Consider the following 12160-nt stretch of genomic DNA (forward strand, 5'->3'; position numbering starts at 1 on the left):
CGGGGCGCTCCGTCGCCCGCGAACTCCCAGGGACAGAGTGCCTGTGATGTGCACGGCGGGCGTGTATGGAACCGCTCCACTAGAAGGCAGGTTTACAGATTAGAAACGAAACGAGAGGGCGCCTGGGGGGCTCAGTGGGTTAAGCTGCTGCCTTTAGCTCAGGTCATGATCTCAGGGTCCTGGGACCAAGTCCCGCATCGGGCTCTCTGCTCAGCGGAGAGCCTGCGTCCCTTCCGATTTCTGTCAAATAAATAAATAAAACCTTTAAAAAAAAAAAAAAAAGAAACGAAACGGGAAAGTGGGCCTAGAGCCTTGGCTTACAATGTAAATGATCTTAGCTTTAGCCTCACCCGCTGTTAGCAAAGTGACAGATGGGACCAGGGTGCCAGCAGCGGCCTGTGACCAGCCGGAACCACGCACACAGCATCAGGGGAACCACTGCCCAGTGGCCACACTGGCTCTCACGGAACCCAAGCCCCTGGGAGGGGTTAGGACACCGCGTTAGGCTCTCACGCAGGACTGACACCGTCCCCACGGCCAGGAGCCCCGTGAGAAGGCCCTCCCGGGGCGGAGAGCCAGACCACAGACAGGAGCCTGCGGGTCTGCACGCGCCCACGTCTCTCTCTGCTCAAAGCACAACCCACACGCAGGGATGACCTTCCTTCCCAGGTGAATTAACACAAGTTTTACACATACATGTTCAATTGTGTTTAACTGTGGATACCACACTTAACATTTTTTAAATTATCTTTCAGGCTTCTAATTTCATCTAAATTGAAAAAAGAGAACAGAAGACATATTCTATATAAATACTGCCTAATAATAACATGATGAAGTCAAAGTTTTAGTATGAACTTCTCGACAGTATAAATGTAGACACTCTGAGAGGAAGCAGGACGGTGGTCCTTTCCCGCTGGGGGCTCGGGGCAGGTAGTACCAGAGTCCAACTGATGTGGCCCCAAGGACCACAGTCTCGGGCAGGGTATCAGTCATTTTCAGAAAGATGCTCAACCTGGACCTTGCCTGAAGCCCCTCAGTGCTCGAGAGCCAGGAGCGCCCCCTGCCACAAACACCACACAGGGTGGGCCTCGAGGACACAGTCTTCTAGAGGATGCCAGGAGTACACCTGATCTGTCCACAAAGGACAAGGACGCCCTACGAGATAGGAATGTACCTTCTGAAGATTCCCGAAGATCTGTCTCTAATTCTACGGTACCAGGCGCCCCCAGAGCACCTGCGCCAGCTCAGACGTGGTCCCCAGGGGCCCGTCCCGAGGAAGGGCACCAGCCCACCGCATACCTGAGTGTTAGTTGTCATGACCAAAGTTCTGGAAGTAGCGGACTGAGGTTTGCCACTCGGCATGGGCAAGGCGGTGGGCAAGCCGGCCAGCAGAGGCGTCGGTGCTTGCAGACTGAACTGGTAAACGTTGGGCGTTGTGCAGGGCGGCGTGTCAGAGTCCTTGGAGGAGGAAAAACAACAGGGACAACCGTGGAGAGTTGCGCTGCCTCCTCATGACGCCACCACAGAAGGGCACGAGCACATGGCCCTACCCGCCGAGACGCCCGCCCTCCCGCCAAGTTCTCTCAGGGAACACGGGACAGACCCCTCACTTAAACGTGTCACCCCCACGCAAGCGCTAAAATGCTCTCCCGGGCAGTCGCAACAGCCGTGTGAGCGGCAAGGATGGGGTCCCCAACTGCCAGCACAGGCTCGTGGCAGAGCGGGGGCCCCTCGGTGCTGCACAGGGGTGGCTGCACAGACACACCCGGAGGGGAGGTTACACGCCCCGCGACGGAGGCTCCCCAAGGGCACACTCACGATGTCACTCCCGGAAAGCGAAGACACTGAGGAGGCGGAAGAGCCCGACGAGAGCAGCTGGGGGCTGGGCAGAGACAAGGTCAGGCGCTGGCTGAAGGGGGACTCCGGGTCCCGACGCTGGGGCGGATCCCCGTCGCACGCACTTACTCGCTCTTTTATCTTAATTCTGTTGTCTGTGGAGACAGCACAGCCCAGCTGAGCCACTTGCGAAGGGGACAGACGCACACACCGCGCCAGATAGCCTCCAGCCACGGGGCCCCCGAGCCTTGACACTGATTTCTGATTTACCTAATTCACTTAATTTTAAAAACTGTATTTCTTTCAGTTATGAGGCAACCTTGAGATACGTCTAGAACAACCTGGATGTGTGAACAGTTTTCAGCTGTAAATCTCAGGGACTCTGAACGCAGGGTCACGTCTCTGGGAGGCTGGGACAGGGCACGCTGTGCACATTGAGTTTCACGGGCACAGCACCCGCCCGGGGGGGGGAGGGGTGGAATCACTCCAAGACTCTTTATGCAGAATCCATGTTGAAATGGTACTATTGTGGGGGCCCTGGGTGGCTCAGTGGGTTAAAGCCTCTGATGGGCTCAGGTCATGGTCTCAGGGCCCTGGGATCAAGCCCCACGTCGGGCTCTCTGCTCGGCAGGGAGCCTGCTTCCCCCTCTCTCTGCCTGCCTCTCTGCCTGCTTGTGATCTCTGTCTGTCAAATAAATAAATAAAATCTAAAAAAAAAAGAAATGTTACTATTTTCAATACTATGCTGAATAAAATGCAATAGGAAAAGGAATTTCACCTGTTTCTTTTCGCATTTTTAATGCACTTACTACAGGAAACTTGAAAGGTCCGTGTGTGGCAGGCACTGTATTCCCACTGCCCTAACTCTCCCAGCTGTAAACTCTTACGGAAGACGAGGCCTTTCCTTAGTGGGAACAACGAGCACCGAGGGACAGAAAGACACTCCCGCATCACGGCATCAGAAGTTCAAGAGTCGCGTGACCGGACGAGCTCTCACCCAGCTCGGGCGCCGGAGGGGCCTTGCCGCCCCACTTCTCCTTGATCCACCGCCGGTAGTCGATCACCTCCTGGGTCACTTTGATGATTCTCCCTAGAGTACTGCAAAGGGACAGGGGGAGCCGACACGCTGCAGAGTGGCCGCGGAACCCACAAGCCCTTCTGACTAGCTATTTTATATTTTCAACAACACATCACTTTGCCAAGAAAAAGACAGCTAAAATAATTTTACAAATTGTGTTCCGATTTCTGATGCTGGAGCCCAAATGCACTCTGAGGTCACACTACAGGAAAAGTGAGCTCCCTTACACAGATGTCCTTGAACCAGAGCCAGCCAACTTTGAACAAGACGGCTTCGACCATGTGCGTGAGCAGGAGAGCACCCCCGCCCCGCCCAGCACCCACGAAGGTCTGGTACTGGCAGACGGTGCGGAGACTGCAAGCGCCCAGCACAGGCCCAGAGCCCTGCTGGAAAGCCCCGCTGAGTGGGCAGAGGCACCAAACCCACCAAAAGCCGATGAGCCGGAGCGCCGGGCACCGCAATCCCCGTGCTGCACGGTGCCCACGGCCTCTCGCCACCATCTTACTCTCCCTCCTTTCCACAGCCCCCTCACTCCCTCCTTCCACCCGCCAACTGCGCCACCTCCCGGCCACTCCGCAGGATTTCTCACTGCCAGTGAAAGTGCACACTGCCCAGTGAGCTGAGACGCAGGAGGGACGGGTCTGCAGGAGAGACACAGGGTGCGGCCTTCGGACCCACGTGTACTCTCCCTTTAAGCTCATCGTGTGCATTTTGAGAACAACCTGAAGAAAAAGCATCACATTCCAAAATGGGAAAAGGCCAGAAATCATTTCCCCAAAATAAAATGCCCTGAAACGGTCGACAACCCCCAAGGAAGAAATTTTCAGTGCTCAGCCACGGATGAACCGACACGGCCCTCCTCTTCAGTCATCGCAAGTTCTACCAGAATGTGCCACGGAGCCCATTCATGAACCTTATGGTGGCCAACAACCAAGGCCAGCAGCGCCCGCTGCACAGAGGCCGAGGCAGGGAGCTGCCAGGCCACCCGGGCTGAGCCCAGGACAGCGATACATGACCTGCATTACCTTTCCGAGTCTCTGTTGGGATAGGACCTCGCGAGGGGCGACACAGCATGACTGAGAACAATGTAGGCGTAGTCAAACACCTGCTTCACCTGCATGGCCCCATATGAGCTGCGGCCAACGTCGTTTCCTGAAACAGAAAGGCAGCTGTAAGACCCTGCAGACACTGGGCCCTTGGTGCAGACCTGTGTGATCGTCCCAGTTCTTCTGCAGCGGGCCCTGGCCACGGACACACTCCCAGGCCACACCAGAGAGCCGAGGCAGCGGCCTCAGTCGGAGCGCAGCCGTGCTGACGGGGCCTGCACTGCAGCGGGCACCTGGCCCGGGCCCCTTGCAGCTCAGTCAGCACCCGCCCGACCTGCAGGGAGCAAGTCCTTCAGGGCAGAACGCACCAGGTCTCCCCTCTCCAGTTCTAAGGACCAGATGGGTGGCAGATCAGACGAGCCATCGTCACCGCAGTCACCAAGTGAGCGCCAGTCAAGGTACGTGTAATAACAACACATTATGAGATTTTAATTCACATTAACTCATTCTTCACGACTCAAGGAAGCAGGATGTTTTAGAAGCCATTCTGAGTACTGGAATTTCCTCTTTTCCAGGTCTGATACTATAATCCAGCGATAATGTGGGCTTTCGTTTTTCAAGTACATTTAAACAGACGCTGAGACACTGGAATCCCTGTAATGTAACTGATCGAACACAGACAAACGGGTGTGAAAATAGTTCCTCCGCTGCTGGGAAAAGCCGTACTGAAAAAACATCCGTCGGGCCTGCCACTTGTGAACAACAGGACCCTCAGGAGGTTCCTGCCACAAGAATTTTAAGAAGTGAATTTCATACTCCAGCAGCCATGAAACGAAACAAACAAAAAAATCCATTAAATTTAAGGACATTAAAAAATATATATAGAAACGGAAGAACGAAAAACACCAAATACAGATGCAAGGGACAAACTGCGGCGGGAAAAAAGCGGAGCACGATGATGGAAAAGAGGCAGAATCCCACACAGTCACTAGGAACACAGCTGGGCAGACACATGGACAAAGCACGTGAATGTGCACAACGGGAAGACGGGCACAGTGTACCTGGAGCGGAAGGTCTCCACCATCCTTTGTCACCTGTCCCTGACTTCATCGCCAACAGTAACAACAGTGTCTCACATACTAGATGCTCAGTAAGTATCTGTGGCCTCGATAAATAAATATTTGCTTCACCTCATTCATCACTAAAGAAATGCAAACTCGGGGCGCCTGGGTGGCTCAGTGGGTTAAAGCCTCTGCCTTAGGCTCAGGTCATGATCTCAGGGTCCTGGGATCAAGCCCCACATTGGGCTCTGCTCAGTGCGGAGCCTGCTTCCCCCTCTCTCTGCCTCTCTACCTGCTTGTAATTTCTGTCAAATAAATAAATAAAATCTTAGAAAAAAAAGAAATGCAAACTCAAGGCACAGGTACGTTGCATGGATCTATCAGAGCGGCGAGGATTATAAAGACCAGCCCTAATGAAGGGGGAAGGCATGCCCTTCGCTATGCTCCTGGGAGTAAAACTAGGGAAACTGGACACCATTTCGGGATGGCCAATGCAGCAATCCACACAATGGAACATGCCGTACACACACAGGGAAGGGTTCTAGAATTTGTTCTGAATTAAAAACACAAGTCGCCAAACTGTATGTATTACATGATCCATTTAACTAACAAGACTGCAATAAATATTAATATCCATGCAGGAAAAAATGGAGAAATGCACACCAGAATGGAAGGGGACTGTGGCCTACTTCGCTTTTCTCTGTGATAAACTTTTTGGAAGTGAATGGTTTATGATGAAATGTAGTAAATACCTTCCTAATCAGAAAAAATAAACTTTTATTCCTTAATTTTTATTTTCGACATTTTTCTGGTAAATTGCAGAACGTAAACACATCCCAACTTTCTAAGAAGTGAACCAGAAGGCACTAAGACACACTTCCGAAGGTGTCCCCATTCATTAACTGTCGGGGCAGCAGGAACCGCATGGAGGCAGAGGGGCCCTGGCTCGGGGGCCGCAGACACCCGCCTCCCCTCCCTTGTGCCGGCCGCCAGCCAGGCCCCCAGGCTCACAGCCAGTGAGGAGCAAGGCACCCTTACCAGGCAGCAGAGGGTCCTCAATGCACAGCATCGACGGTCTGTACCCACTGGTCATGGCTTTCATGATCTCTTCTTTGGCGATATAGGCACCTCCTTCTTTTATTCTAATACCAGTTTTCAAGTAATTAAAATTTCTTCCATAGAGTTCAAAAAACTCTACAAGAAGCATTCCAAGGTTTTCATCGGCTCTCCGGGCATCGATTCGCGGATGCAACTGGAAAAGCAACAGACCCCACATTTGGTCTCAAGCCACTTTCTGAAGACCGCAGGCAGCGAGGTCTGCTGCCTCATGGCTCCGCAAGGACACACGTGGCTCTGCAAAGACACACCCCAGTGACGCCTGCCCACTCACCAAGTCCCTGCGGGCGCCCCGGGCGCACAGCCTGGAGGCCTTAGTCAGTACACAGTGTTGGAAAGAAAGAAAACCTCTCATCTGGATTTTTTTATTACACTTTAATTCTCTGAAACTCATCATCCATTGAGGGTCCGCCTACTAACTCAGACCTCTGATTAACAAGTCACCAAAAATGGGTCACTAAGCAGACCATATTCTCCACAATTTAGAGTCATCTAGACATCCTGTTACAGATTCTAACCTTAATCCCATTATTCCAAAAGACAACCCATAGAGGGCAGCATGAGACCGAACAGTGCCAGTGTGACGGCCGGAAGCAGAGAGAGTAACGTTTAGCTGTGTACAGGTGATTAGTGTTGTGTCATAACATTTACACCAGATTTACATCCCTGCTTGCCACACTGACTACTGCCGGCCCAGCTCAGTGCCATGTTTTCTTCAAGCAGGAAATGGCCCCGTTCTGAACGTCGGCCTCTGTCTGCGGACGCCCTCCGGACCCAAGAGGCCCACGGTGCAGACCTGCGCGGCCCATGAGGACAGCCACAGCCATGGGTGGCTATTTCTACTTAAGTTAATTAAAACAAATTAATTAAACACTCAGTTGGCTGGCCACAGGACAAGCGCTCAGTCGGCACGTGTGGCTTGGGGCCCCTGCTGGCCTGTGCAGACCGAGGACGCGCCAGCTGCGTGGGAAGGTCTAACGGACGGTGCAGGCCTGGATGCTGACGGTCACGTCCAGGGAAAGCACCGCTCCTGACGGAAGCAGGAGGGCTGAGAACTTACACCTCACAACGCCCCGAGGAGAGGCACGTCCTGACGCTCACCAGTATTTCTAGGGTCCACAAGCACTGTGGCTTCTGAGGATCTGCTCGGGCAGGACCGTGTTCTCACTTTTGCCTTCTAGTCAGAGTCAAACACCCGGGAGCTGGCCGGTGCAAGGCTGGGCCCTCTTACCTCAGTGAGTCAAGAAAGGCACTCAGATGCCACGACAGGCACAGCTCTGAGGCAGGACAGGCAAGGCGCCAAGGGGCGAGCCAGCCATCCACTGTGCGTGTGAGCTTCCGTGGGGTCACGGGACTGCTGCCAGGACCCCACGGGGTAAGGAGACAGGAGGCGCTGAGGCCAGTGCCCAGCACCATAAAAACAAGAGGCAGGCATGATAACAAGGCTACTGAAATAATTCAAATCAGGAAAAAACATGAAGAACTAAGTCAAGAGCAACAGGTTGTGTTTAGTTCAAAAGAAAATATCTCCAAATTAGGGAAGAACGTCTCCAAGGGTAGCATCACAGAGGAAAACACAGAAGGCAAAGCAGTGTGGCTAAATTGCAAGAAAACAGGTGCGGGGTTCCGTCTTCACTATTCTTCCGTATCTCCGGCAAACATGCGCCACGGGAGTCAAAATAATAAGGCCGCGTGACCGCAACCTCCATCGGCAGCATTAACGGGAAAGAGAGCTGAATTTTGGACATAAAACCCTAAGCACAATCACAAATACAAAATTAATGACAAACGTGGAGAAACAGCTAGAATATACAGGAAAGATTTCGTGAAAAACGGAATATCCTTCATTCAAGAAAATATAAATGGGGTTAATGTTTCCATTAACTCAGAAACTATTTTATATGTTAAGTAACTAACATATAAATAAGTTTATGCATTAAATAAAACTGTTTTGTATGTCAAATAAGTATCAACATCACAGCATTAACATGTCTAGGTAGGTTTTCTATTGACAGCTTGGCCCACGGTACTCAACAAAGTAAGGGCAACATAAAATTTGAGACAAAATATTTATGTCTTGTCAATCTGAGAAGAAAGGCTCTCTCTTCAGCAATTTTTTTTAGCCATATGTGGTTCCTAATTTTTTTTCTGAAAATTTTTTCATAAATCACATTTAGCAACCCAGAAAATCAGTTTTTTATTGTCCATCAAGGCATGAAAGTCTTTCCATGGACAGGGTCCTCAAGTTCGGACCGGCGTAAGCCTGACAGATGGGACCAGGATAGCCTGCCCTCCCTCGAACTGTTCAATCAGCTATGAAAGTGAGCTATAAAGGAGGAGGAGGAAAGAAGTATCGATCAAAATAGTTTTACTGTGACAATCAGAAGTCAATTTCTCTAAACCAAAGCAGAAGCATGCAGGGAGAGCAAGGGCAGTTGGAACCCATGAGGCAATGACAACATCAAGGGAGAACGTGCCTACGTAAGGCTGTCAAGGGAGCACACACTCACCTGTAGAAAACTAATGGCCATTAAAATTAGGCTGTATGAGCTAATTCCACCTGTAAAAACTTCGTTCAGGTCCCTCTGCAGGAGGAACTGTTTCAATACTAAAATCAAGTAAGGCAGCAATGAATATTTCTGTAAATTAAAAAAAAAAAATCAGTTAATATACCTTTAAAGATGTGTACCATTGGCAAATTTCACATAGCTGGGAAAAAAGCTTACTCAATTCTCTTCCCACCTGGAAGGCTCTAGGCCCATCATCCTCAATTTTTAGGCCTGAGAATTAATTATGTGAGAGACTTGCTAAGAGCCCCCCGGGAGCCACATCCCAGGTCATGGTCCAGCAGGGATGAGGCTGGAGGAGCTCCTCCCCAAAGCAGAGCTCAGGGAGAAGGAAAGGAGTGTATTCCTTCCAGTTAGTTCCCATGGCCTAGCTTGCTCCGTGACAGGTGCAGGTTGGGGGCAGGAAGGAGAGGAGGGGGATGCGGCCATGAGCCAGGAAAGTCCTGGAACTGGGGGCGCCTGGGTGGCTCAGTGGGTTAAGGCCTCTGCCTTCAGCTCGGGTCATGATCCCGGGGTCCTGGGATCGAGCCCCGCATGGGGCTCTCTGCTCAGCAGGGAGCCTACTTCTTCCTTTCTCTCTGCCTGCCTCTCTGCCTACTCGTGATCTCTGTCAAATAATAAAAGATCTAAAAAAAAAAAAAAAAAGTCCTGGAACTGATGGGCAAAACTCCAACGCCCAGAAGCCCCCAGGAGAGGAGGGGTGGGGGAAGGGGGTGGTACAGGTCATGAGGCAAGAAGCCGAGAGCAGAACAACATGGATAGCAGCTGAAGGTAAGAAGGAAATGGAGAGAGGCTGGAGAAGAGGGCTGGGGACAGTGGAAGCTTCTGCTGTTTTCGTGTTCTGCTGGGCCCAGAAGTTAAGGGAAGCAGTGTGGGCCGACGAGCCTGCTGCTGCAGAGTTAAGGGAAAAACTGAAGGAACAAGGTCCTTGAACGTGTGGGAAGAGGCAGTATCCAGATTACGATGCTGAGGCTGCCTCTGTAAAGGATTTCATCGCTTTCCCTAAAATAGGAGGGAAAGGCCATCTATTTAAATGGACCACACACCTGGTCCACTAGCCCATCATTAGGCACTGAGATGATCCAAAGTAAGCAAACTACATCACGATGCATTCCACTTCCAATAAACTAAACTCTTAGATCAGGCACACTCAGCTCCAGGGATAGTCATTTTGTAATCATGAGAAGAGCATTTTTACAAACTCTCTAGTATAACACTCAACTTCGTGGTTCACCAGGAAAGTAGATCTACAAAACAGCTACATAATTCCAGAGTATCTCTAGAAATAATATTGTAGGATAAATAATTCAACTGTAAGTCTTTATCATTAAAGACTATCATTCAGTTTGAAGTCCCATAAGATGCCCAACATAACAGGTCCCCGTTCTGACAGTGCTAACTCGCCGACGATAGCACCTTCATGTAATTCTTGATGAGCTCTGCTGCCCGGACCCCAGTCTCCATGTTAAAGCTGATGTCGACTTTGACTTCAGTCTCCTGGTCTGTGAGTTTTATTATTGGTACCTGCAAAGAGTTCATTGAAAAAAAAAAAAAAAAAAAAAAAAAAACTAGGCTTTAATGGCCAACATTCACTGCAGTCTGGCATCAAAATGTTTCCTATGTTGCACACAGGTTTGTTTTTTTCTTAACTCACAAAAGGGCTGAGAGATCATGAACCCCAGACTTTAAAAAACGAGAAGAAAAGGGACTTTTGCCAGGGTCGGCCTCCTTAGTCCTGGCACCCAGGCCCCTGCCCCCCCGCAAACAGCTAGGGCTCACCTCTGCCCAGCCCTCCTGGACAGACTCAGAATCAGCCACTACCTGCGGAAAGGCCGGGGCTCCAGGAGGAGAAGCTAAGTTCCTGACACCCCCCCCTCCAGGGGTGCCTGATGATGGAGCGAGGCTCCAGGTCCCCAAATTACGTTTGCAAGAATCTCTGAAAACACTCAGAGTAAGTTTAAAGCCAGTTTTTCAAATCAGTTTTGTGCTGATGTTGTTTCTCCAAACAATTCTACACTGGGTTTTCACTGAGACAATTTAAGTACAAAAAAACCCAAACCAAACCAAACAGCACTTCCCTGCAGCGCCAGAGGCAGCAGCTATCTGGAACCGTTCTCTCTCATCACAAAGACCGACCACCACAAGGTGCTCAAAACCAGCCTCACCAAAGCCGCCCCCCAGCCACAGAGGCCACACTCCTCCCGACCCCCACTCAAAACTCTTCTTCCCAGAACAAAACGCAAGACTTTGTTTCCCTCAGCCTCCAAGGAATGGAAAAGGACGCTCTCTGACCAAAACAAGCGAGGTCTAGTTAAAGGTTTAGGACACCTCACACAACCCAGGGTGGCAAACTGCAAACTGCCAAGACACACTGTGACAGGGACAGGCAGCGGGTGGTGACCGACTGCGGGAGATCACCAGGACCGCCAGGCACAGTGAGCCCCAGCCAGTGTGGTCCAGGAAGGCAGAAAAACAAGAGGCTTTCCCAAACATCTTTCCACAGACTATTTCAGAAGGAGCCCATACCTCCACAACGTACTACCTTCCTCGTGAAGAACTCCTGTCCCCATCACCACTGGGGACCTTCCTCTCTACACTCCCTGAGTACTTTCCCGAAACCACTCCTGGGGATCACCTGCCCCCGTGCACGCTCTCCTACACACTCACAGGTTGAACCCCAGATCCCAGAGATTACTAACAGTGCCACAATACTTATTTTTCAGTGGGTGTTCAACCTACACAAGCTTTCTTCTGAAACACAGCCGTCACGCTGGGCTCCGGGGCCCTGAACCAGATGATGCGGAGGCTGCCTGGCACAGAAGGCTGCCCGCAAGAGCTCGCAAGGAGAGAAAGGAGCAGTGGAAAACCAGTGCGGCTCGGTTGCCTTCAGTCTCTGCCGCGCCCCGGGCAGCAGAGCAGACGGTGTGGTGTTACTGCAACACCTACCGGATGCAGTTTGTCCTCCAGAATGCTCTGGAGCCACGACAAGCAGGCCTGGCCTCTTGGCCTCTCTCCGTCTAAAGCAGGATACCTGGTCAGAGACTGCCGTCCCCTCATTCTGTCCAAGAAGCCCACACCACAGGACACATGGCAGAGCCCCGAGAGGACAGGGCTCCGGGCTCTAATCGTGACCACACAGAGGGCAAGTGACTTCAGTTCCGAGCCTTCTCTAATCCTGGACTCAGATAAACCTCGACGAGCACACATCAAAGGACCCTCATCTTCCACCTTCTCCGCAAGATCAAAGGTTTCTCTGTGGGTGAAATTCTGAACGACAGAATAGGCAAACTTTGTTTCTTAAATAGGACTTGGCCGTGGTCACCGCTTTCCGGGCAGACGGCGCAAGCCTTCACCATGCAACCACGCGTGCCCGAAATGACGGCCCCAGCGAAAGCTGACCGATGGTCTTTCAGCGCCAAGGGCAGTGTGATGCTCTCGCAGCCTGCGGTCATTTGG

The 12160-nt window shown here is 51.4% G+C and overlaps 1 protein-coding gene across 2 annotated transcripts in view; it reads right to left on the reverse strand.

The window, feature by feature from the left end:
• The window catches only part of TENT4A (terminal nucleotidyltransferase 4A), a 46283-nt gene that overhangs the window by 4626 nt on the left and 29497 nt on the right, over positions 1 to 12160 (reverse strand). For both annotated transcript variants that reach the window (XM_045999064.1, XM_045999063.1), the window contains exons 5-11: positions 10121 to 10228; positions 8648 to 8776; positions 6060 to 6273; positions 3940 to 4066; positions 2834 to 2934; positions 1819 to 1991; positions 1300 to 1458 (exon numbers count right to left, since the gene is read on the reverse strand). In XM_045999064.1, the coding sequence (XP_045855020.1) occupies positions 1300 to 1458; positions 1819 to 1991; positions 2834 to 2934; positions 3940 to 4066; positions 6060 to 6273; positions 8648 to 8776; positions 10121 to 10228 (1011 nt within the window). The remainder of the gene's footprint in view (positions 1 to 1299; positions 1459 to 1818; positions 1992 to 2833; positions 2935 to 3939; positions 4067 to 6059; positions 6274 to 8647; positions 8777 to 10120; positions 10229 to 12160) is intronic.

The sequence above is a fragment of the Meles meles genome, chromosome 3 (assembly GCF_922984935.1).
Source record: "Meles meles chromosome 3, mMelMel3.1 paternal haplotype, whole genome shotgun sequence".
Lineage (NCBI taxonomy): Eukaryota > Metazoa > Chordata > Mammalia > Carnivora > Mustelidae > Meles > Meles meles.